At 35.6% G+C, this 10,047-nt stretch overlaps 1 protein-coding gene across 1 annotated transcript; it reads left to right on the forward strand.

Annotated features, from left to right (window-relative positions):
- Window positions 1–6,071: 6,071 nt before the first annotated feature.
- Window positions 6,072–9,175, forward strand: LOC110786280 (anthranilate N-benzoyltransferase protein 1). Its single transcript, XM_021990831.2, has 3 exons — window positions 6,072–6,502; window positions 6,964–7,318; window positions 8,254–9,175. The coding sequence occupies exons 1-3, from the start codon at window positions 6,200–6,202 to the stop codon at window positions 8,946–8,948; spliced, it is 1,353 nt and encodes a 450-aa protein (XP_021846523.2). The 5' UTR covers window positions 6,072–6,199; the 3' UTR covers window positions 8,949–9,175.
- Window positions 9,176–10,047: the final 872 nt, after the last annotated feature.

The following is a 10,047-nucleotide window of genomic DNA, read 5'->3' on the forward strand; positions in this document are numbered from 1 at the left end:
AGAGATGACTGATCTCGTATGTTTGCAAACCTGAACTCCGCATTATTATTCATCATTTTTATCTCCTGTCTTCCCTCACTCGTATCCACAGGTTTCATGTGTGTGATATTGGTTGTTATTACCTTCAGGTGAAAGAAGTATCTCCAGCTGCCAGAAGACGAGATGCAAAATTGTCATTTGCAGTTGTATATCCTGATAAAAATGGGCGTATGCAAGTAAAGAAGGTATATTCTAAATACGCTAAGCCAGATCATCATAATAGTCTGTCTTTGCTTCCAGACTTCCCATTTCTCAATTTAGATCAGTCAGCACAAAGTGGGACTGTCGTTATTTTTTCATAATCACAAACAAAGCAGCATGAATATCAATGCTGACTGTTAGATTCTCATACTCAGCAAAGATCCCCTACCATAAACATATCATTATCACACCAAAAACAAAAAAAAAGTTAAATGAGGGAGAAAACAATCAGCACTTACTGTGCATGCTATTCTAGGATAATTTTTTCATTCATTATACCTGAAGATTGAGGTCTTCATACAGAGATTTCACAACACCAACATTTGCTGGATCTGTTTTCCCGTAGTACCAACATTTGCTAAAATGACATTTTCCTTACTTTTGATTCGTATTCTAGACTGTTAGGACATTGTCATTAGTTGTTTGAATGTAAAAATGTGACATTTAATTTGCATTTAATCTAATGCTTAATTTTTATTTTTATTTTTGTAAAGGTATATACTCCGAGGAATGCGCCTTATGCTAGTGAGGAAATTGATGTGGTTCGTGAGCAATGGGCTAAGTTTTTTACCAGCAAATATTTGTTATTGGCATGAGCGCTTGATCGAGTTGGTTTAGATGTTATAGAACAATCTTTTATATTAAAATGTATGCGTTCGTTGAAATTGGAATATACATATATTTAATTGTATGTGGTACGTACACTTTGGTTTTGGGATATATACCAAACTCCAGTTGTTGTTTTTATATTTGTTATACAGGTTGCGTTATTCTATTATTGTTTTGACAGGTTTCTATATTTGGTGCAAGGCACTCTAGGTATCCCTAAACAAAATTAGAATTTTCCCGCCAAAAGTGCTTTGTTGCAGCGTATATATATATTGTACGCTGCAACAAGGGAAAAAAATTTCGCAAAATTCCAGACTTGTTGCAGCGTACAAATAAATGTACGCTGCAAAAAGTTGAGTCTTTTGCAGCGTACATATATATGTACGCTGCAACAAGTCCAAATTTTTGCCAATTTTTTGGCACTTGTTGCAGCGCACATACATATGTACGCTGCAAAAAACCACTTTTAGCAGCGAACATTGTACGCTGCAACAAGTTCAGACTTGTTGCAGGCCCCCCAGTCGCAGCATACGATGTACGCTGCAACAGGGGTCTAAAAGCCCGCTGCAATAAGGGTTTTTTCTACTAGTGAACTATGTCCCTGTACGTGATCATCCTTTCCATGCCTATTTCGAAATGTTTAATTTCAAATGTCTCATCTGTTGTAAGGTTACTTGGGCAAGAATCCATTTGTGTTTCTTGAATGAGTTATTTTTCTTTCTTAATTTGGAGGTCTAATTTGTTAGATTTGGGTTTCTATTAATTGTGAAATGTGCAACATGAAATCGTCCTTCCTGACCTAATTGATCGCATTGCTGAGCTCAGGTAATTCATGTTCAATTTCCCAATCTCAATTTTGAGGACTGGGATCAGTTTTTTCCAATTTTATGAGAAGAAAAAAGACACAGCTAGATTAATTATAATTTTCTTTGTTCTAATTAGGGTGCAAAAAGTGGTGGTGAAATGGCGTCCTCCCAAGCGAAAAGTCAAGCATTGAGAGACGCGAGAGCTGTTGTTCCTGACTCTTATGAAGCATTCGAGAGTGCCATCAAGAAGGCTTTTGACCAATTGGTTAGACTTCCACATTTTAATGCTGTAGTGTGGAGTATTTCTTTGGACTGATGTTTGTTGCACACTGGACATAATATCCAAATTTTATCCTCATTTGATAAAATCTGTAAGTAGAGAAGGTGCGTTTAGATTGGGACCAAACATACACATTTGACTACGGTATGCATGATATAATATCCTTCAAATTAGATGGTCATATCATATGGGATTATGCAGAAGTTAACATGAACTTTTTCACTGGTATGTCTCTTCTTCACTACCTCTTTTTGCTGACCTTTGCTGTGACTTTGCAGACTGAGAGATTCCTGTACGAGTATGATACTGTACAGGTTGTAGGGCGGCAAGGCGCTGTTTTGGTTATGTCATAGAAGTATGTGATTAGCTGCTTCATTGATGGCTTCTTTTTTATTACTAATGAAATTAGCTAATGCTTTTGAGCTCCCTGCCCCCCTCGACTTTGAAAAGTAAAGGAAAAAAAATGGAAATCCAGGATGGGGATGGAACAGAACATGACTGATATTGTAAGGGGTGGAGAAGAGTTCAGAGTTATATGATCAATAGGTACGGAGTATATTGAACATAGTAAAATTGTGAAGCTCCATGTATAAACTGTGAAGCTCCATAGTTGCTGTCAATTAAACTGTGAAGCTTTAATTGTTGGACATTATGATTTCCTTTTGTGAAATGAATGAGACTCCCAATTTCCTAATCGCGATTATCACACTATGCATATATATGTAATTATGTACTCGATCCCTTTGTCTGATAATGTTCAATTTGTAATTTATTTTTACAGTACGTTTTCCTACAGGAATTTAACCAAGCTTAGGCTGTTTGGAATTGGGTTTTAACCTGATCATTAGTGTACTGAACTTTGTTGGTAATAAATTTTGCTATGTTACCAAAAAAATAGGGATAATGTATAATTTTTCTTTAGATGAACTTTGTGAACAAATTTTGTGGAATATTATTTTTGGTGATTAGTTGCAATAAAAAAATTTAAAGCTCTGATATTATATCGTACGCATCGCGTGCATATAAGACTTAAATATGAATTAAAGTAAGATAAATTATGAAATTACCTTAGATTGATGAATGAAATAAATCAGAAAAATAGCGTTCAACAATGGAAGAGAGAAAAGTAGCTAGTAATAAGCGTTTAAAAGAATTCAAAGGAAAAAATAACATGAGGGAAATAAATTAATTCCCTTGAGTATTTATATGCTCCTATTTTCTAAAATAAAATAAATAAATAAATAAATAAGAAAATAAAAATAAAAGTCGTCAATAATTGGTCGATGGAACGATGACGTGGCAATGAAACCCTAGCACGACCGAAACGTCTAGGCCACGCACACGGCAAGAGAGTTGGTGGGGCATGGGCAGCGAGGGATCTCGCGAGCCATCCCTCGTTGGCCCAGTGAATTATAGCAATGCACGAAGTTGTAGCAAGGGCGAGGCAACGAGGGAGCTAGCGAGCCATCCCTTGCTGGCCTAGTGAAGTGCAGCAAAGCGAAGCAACGAGGTAACGAGGGATCTCCCGCACCATCCCTCGCTGGCCTGGGGAAGTATATAGCAAGACAAAGCAAAGAGCGAGGAATCGAGTAGCAAGGCTTGGTGCATAGGCGTGAGATCTCTCGTTGGGCGAGAGATCCCTCGCAGGCCCGAGAAGCATCCCTCGATGGGATTTGTTCACGACGAAGCATGGTGGGGGAGAAACTCCAGCACCTACGCTGGATTGCCAGCGGGCGAGGCAGAGACTTTGCGTGCAAGGGATGGCGAGAGATCTCTCGCTGGCTGTCGAACCATCCCTCGCTAGATGTTTGAGAGTTTTGTTTATGTCATAACTATCATTCTACAATGGCCCTAGGTACGTGTGACCTATCGTTGAAAAGCTCTTTAAGCCTACTTCCTAGCCCAATCAAAATCGTCTCATTCCGATCTGTAGAACTTGAGATATCATCAAAAGAGTGAACGCTTGTCCATTTTGATGCTTCGAAAAATAACATTCAAGCTTCGTTGTTGACTCAAAAGTTATCCCTAGAGACATGTAATGATCCCCGAGTCAACATCTCATTCCTTTATCATCCAAATCAACTTTGAGCACTCCGAAATCATCCAAATGACCTTAAAATCACCTGAAATATTAAAGAAAACACGAACGGGGCGTAATAGAGTACAATAACGACAACTTATGCAAATGCGACTCTAAATGCAACTAAAATGAGACGAATGCCTAAAAATGCAACCTAAATACGCCAAAAATACCCTATAAAAATATGATTCATCAATCATTAGTAGCCTCTTGAGATCTAGTACACTAAATCTCAATCTCATAGTTTAAACTTCTTAATTCCTCTAAGAAGCTACCTCATGCTTTCTGATTCGAGTTGAAGCAACAGTGGAATCATGAGGCAAAACATTGATATCCATGCAAAGGTTAGAGAAGTCATTAGAATAGGCATTATTATCATAAACATTAGAACGCACCTCATTATAGCAAGTATTCAGGGGAGAGGGGGTAGAAACATGTAGATTATGCTCATAATTTGGGTTAGCACGTGGAACATGAATGACCATTTCATGCTCATACGAATCCCTTGCATACCACATGTAGTAATACCAAACCTTAAACATCATCCAAAGACAAGGCTAGAAAATCACCATTAAATCTATTTTCTATCACATTCCTTGTATACTCATTTAAACCACCATAAGCAAAACCACAAGAATCCCAAAGATTAAGATTGTGGTAACCAATAAAATCGTTTAGTCTATCGAAATACACCCAAAAATGCTCATTTACAAATTGAGGGAAAGAATAATAATACATTTTTTTCAAAGAAAAACTAAAGAAAAGAAAATATATACATGGTCTCAAAGAACTAGAAGTTCTCCGAGACTCAAGAAAATAATCTAGACCACAAAATTAATAGTAGAAAATTAAACCATTTTCCCGAAAACGACGCCAAAATTTGATAGGCTAAAGTCGTATCACCTAATAAAAAATAAACCTAAATCCACTAACTGAATAGCAAGGGAAGTCAGGATCGAATCTATAGGGAAACAATGTTCTTCCTATTACTAATTAACAGGTCTAGACTATTGGTAACAGATAAAACGTGTTGATTTTAAGTATTATAACTACGACGATAATTAAACAAGGTGATAACAATATTAAAGAAATCTAGGCTAATAGTTCACCACAAATGCAGACTAGGATTAGACGACGGTCAATAATAAAAAACCAATAATAATAACTAGGAAATCATGCATCTCTCGAATTTTATGAATTCCTTAGGAAATACAACTAACAACTCTCGCAATTTATTATAAATAATTCCTATCTATTTGCCACATATCAAAAACATCAAATTTATACCTATCAGCGCATAATCTAAGATTAATCAAACTCAATCAAAATAGTCATGCCGAACAGAATTGACGAACAATTAAAACAAGCTAAAAAATAATCAACCCAAAACATAAACCACTGAGTAAAGGCACAATTACTTTATTTTTTAATTACCAGTATGCTCTAGAAACAAACCACTCGCACTACAAAATTTGACAACTTCATAAACTTAAATTTAGGTATAAAGCCTAAATTTAAGTTTCATAAACTTAAATTTAGGTACAAAGCGAGAGTGATGGATAGCTCATTTGGTTAGAGCTTCCATCCTGGTTTCAGATGATGTTATGATCGATTCTCATCCCCGCCCTTGTGACTCATTCGCGCAAAAAAAAAAAAAAAAAAAAAAAAAAAAAAGGGTATAAACCACTTTTAGGCAATGGATGTCGTTACGTGTAACATAGTTATCTTTTGTTGTCAAAAAAAAAATAGTTATCTTTTTGCACGTTCGAATGATTTGGAGTATGAAACAACAAAGCCGTAACATTATTTTGTAAAGTCATACGTTCATATGGTATGAAGTCCAAAGTTTATGTTAGAGTGGATCATATTTTATGACATAATTGCAAATTCATGACGTTTGCAATGTTACTAGTGCTCCATACTTGATCCACACTGGCCCCTCTAATTAGAAATTAAACATAAATTTATTTATTTTATACTATTATACTTCCAATCATTCAGTATATTCTAGATTTATTCGTTCAATAATTCAGATATTTTTTTATTAATTAATCACGATTAGTTATCCAACAGCAAAGCTGTTGATAAGTCGTCGTTGAAGATATCTTCCAAGTAAAGTTTGTATATGAGACAGTAGAACATAAATAAAGTAAACAAGGAGAAACGAAGAAAATAAAAGGAAAAATGAGCGTGACAGTGAAAGAGTCGAGCATGGTGTGCCCGGCGGAGGCAACTCCCCGGCGAAGTCTTTGGCTATCAAGACTCGATATGATCATACGCATGCCCTATTCACACTCTAATATTGTTGGTGCTTATAGTCCAACAGCAGATATAGAGGGTCCTAAATGTCTTGACACCGAAATTTTAAAGGAGGCTTTAAGTAGAGTTTTAGTCCCCTTTTATCCGATGGCAGGCAGGTTAAAGGAGAACGAGGAGAATGGTCGATTCGAGATTGATTGCAACGCTGAAGGAGCCTTATTCGTAGAGGTACCTGTAATAGGATTAATCAATATTATTACAATTGAGCGAAATTCCATGTTGGGTTGAATTTATTTATTTTAATATCCACTACTATAAAAAAATTCTTTTGGAGTCGACTCTTAACCACCTATAGAGTCGCCTCATGGGCGACTCCACAGGGGGCGATTCTGTAGGTACCCCTTTACGTGTTGCCTGTAACCCGACACTATAGGGCGGTTTATGTGGCACCTCGCCTCTTATGTTGGAGGCGACTCTGTAGAGCAAATCTATGAATTTGTATATATGTACTTTTTCGAGTTGCCTATTTCATTTGGGGCGATACATATGGTACTCTATGGTGTCGCCTGTATTTTTAGGCGATGCATATGGTGCTCTATTCAGAATACTAATTACAATGTAAATCATACATTGAACAAAGATCGGTACTCTATTGAGAATACTAATTAGAATGTAAAAATAAAACGCAGGTGGAAACAACACATACTCTTGCTGAATTAGGTGATGATTTTCGCGAGATAGTGATTCCTACGTGTGACTACTCTGGGGGTCTCTCATCGTTTCCCTTAGTTATGTTGCAAGTCACCCGCTTTAAGTGTGGTGAGGTATGCCTGGGTTTTGCCGCACATCACCATTTAGTTGATGGAATGTCAATTTCATTCTTCTTTAGCTCTTGGGCTAGACTTGCTAGGGGGCTCCAACTCCAAGCTCAACCCTTTGTTGATAGGATTGACTACCTAGCTCCTCGTAATCCACCAGAGGTCAACTTTCAACACTTGGAGTATGACCAACCTTTACCACCTATATTGCCCGAGGGCCTTTCAGGTTAGTCATCATTTACGTTGACTTTTCTTTCTTGTTCATATATGAGTTATCCAAAGAATATTACTTTATAATCTTAATCAGTCCTCCGATTCCCCCCAAGATCATTTTGATGTATAGTTTCTTCTATAGTTTTTAAAATCTAATCATACAATAAAAATTTTGAGGGTTTGACTTTTCCTTTTAGAGGTACGTGTAATTAAATTTGGAGCACTCTTTGGTTGATCAACTTTTGTTCATTTAGATTAATTTTGTGTATAGCAAACTCTGTTGAGTAAAACCGATTCCACATAATTAGCTGTTTATATCTAAGTTTCTTCGAGTCCTTTTAGAAAAGGTTTTTTATTTCATATTTACCACTTTTAAGTTTAAAGTTTTTGTAGTTACCAACTTGTAAAATTTAATTTTATGAAACGTTTGTATTCACCAATTTTTTAACGGATTTCATCCAATTTTCCGTCCATGTGGACTCTAATTAATATTTTTTTTAAAAAAATTTACTTCTTTTCATTAGGTTTCCAAATAAAAATGTTAGGTACATAGGGCCTACATTAATGAAAATTTGGATGGAATTTGTCAAGAGATTGTAAATATAAAAAGTTTCATAAAATTAAGGTGGTAAATATAAAATTATATTTTATAAAGTGATAAATACAAAAACGTGAACTTAAAGTAAATATAAAAATATCATTTTAGTAACCACAAGCGTAGTAGGTGTTGGTTGAGATCAAAATTATGGATTCACCTTGATTAGTTTGTCAAAAGAATAAATACACATATGTATACATCACAACAAAATTAAAGTAAAGATAACCTACCTGTAAAAAAAACATGCATTGCATAATTAATTTCAGTTGTGTAGATGTGTAGGTCATAAGTTTTAAAGGCATTGAATATTGAATATATGACATGCTTTCTTATGGTGGCTATGAAATCAGGTGAGATAGATGCAACCTCAAGGGAGTGTATGTTCACATTTACTAAACATGATATTAAAACCCTGAATTTACAAGCAACATATCTAGATTCTGAAGCCCAAGAAGCAAATAGCCACAAGCTAAGTACATACGAGGTTTTAGCTGGGCACGTATGGAGAACCGCCTGCAAGGCACGTGGTTTAACAGGTGATCAAGACGTGAAACTATATATACCCACTGATGGACGGTCTAGACTTAGGGATCCAACATTACCACAAGGATATTTGGGCAATGCAATTTTCTTCACAGCGTGTATTGCTAAGGCAGGTGATATTACGTGCAAACCACTAAGGTATGCTGCAAGCAAGGTTCAAGAGGCACTAAAAAGAGTTCAAAACACCGAATACTTGAGATCGGCGATTGATTACCTAGAATCGGAACCGGATCTATCAACTTTGGTCCGTGGGGCGCAACATGTAACGTGTCCGAACCTTGTAATTAATTCGTGGGGAAAGATCCCCGTTGATATAGCGGATTTTGGTTGGGGAAAACCAAAATTTCTGGTCCAAGGTGGAGTTAGACACGAGGGGCAAGCTTTCCTTATACCAAAACAAGATCAACAGGGTGGATTTTTACTAACTATTAAGCTATTCAATATTCACATACCTCACTTTCAAGACTGCTTGTTCGACTTCGAAAGCATTCCCACTGACTAACATACTTTTGTTCAACAAATTGTCAAACTATATTGCTCCACTTGAGACTTGAGAGTACTATTTTCTCTTGCTCAGATCAATGGTCTCTATTATTCCCATCTAAATGTTGCTTTCTTATGGCTTTCTCTCAGCCTCTTTTATACTCTATATTGGATTGTTTTTTTTTTTTTACAACAGATATGGGATTTTTTTTTTTTTGAGGAAAGGATATTTTCTTTTTGAAATCATCAACAGAGTAGTTTTTTTCTTTTTCTTTTTTGTCAATTGGCAGGACATCATTGCAACAATGGAACAACTCCAAACAGATACGATGGATTAGCAAAACCAAAGGCAAGGCTATTTATTGAGGATAATATCAAGAAGATTATATCTCCTTGATTGTAGTAACTAGTAAGTGATTGATTATAATCAATCACAATATTTTATATTTGTATAGATATTACTTAGTATTTTATGCACGCGATGCGTGCGAAATTATATAAAAACTTAAAATTGTATTACAACCACTAAATAGAAATATTAGATAAAAAATGTTCACAAATTTCGTGCCTTTACATGACAAAGAATCTAAATCTTAGTGCCAAAATATAAATTCTAAAATTCCATCATGTACCTAAGAGTTACTCTATTTTGTTTCATTAACCCCATTTATGAACTTCATCAATCAAACTCTTTGAAAAACTTTCTACAGCTTTTTTCAAAGGCAAGCCTATGCATGCTTCCTGAGTTCTTGATGTAGGTTGAACCAGAATTGCCCGAGTTCTTGCAGAGTGAGCAGAGTGCAGACAAAAGCAGCCGTTCTTTAATAGCAGAGTGAGCAGCAGCAATTTCTGGCTTTGTGGCTAGAAATTTGAGTAAACATAAGATTAGCTCAATGAAGTTCTGCATATATTGATTAACTAATACATTCTCATCCAATAAACAGAAAGAAATCTGGATTATCATATAGCAAAGAGAGATGCATACATGATTAGCAGCACCAAATTATAAAATTATCACAGCATTTTCATCAAATCTTCAGAAAACAGAATTTAGAATTTCAATTATAAATCCCAAAATCAGACCCAGATATAATTTAGAATTTCAATTTTAAAAAAAG

The sequence above is a fragment of the Spinacia oleracea genome, chromosome 3, assembly GCF_020520425.1.
Source record: "Spinacia oleracea cultivar Varoflay chromosome 3, BTI_SOV_V1, whole genome shotgun sequence".
NCBI classification, from domain to species: domain Eukaryota; kingdom Viridiplantae; phylum Streptophyta; class Magnoliopsida; order Caryophyllales; family Amaranthaceae; genus Spinacia; species Spinacia oleracea.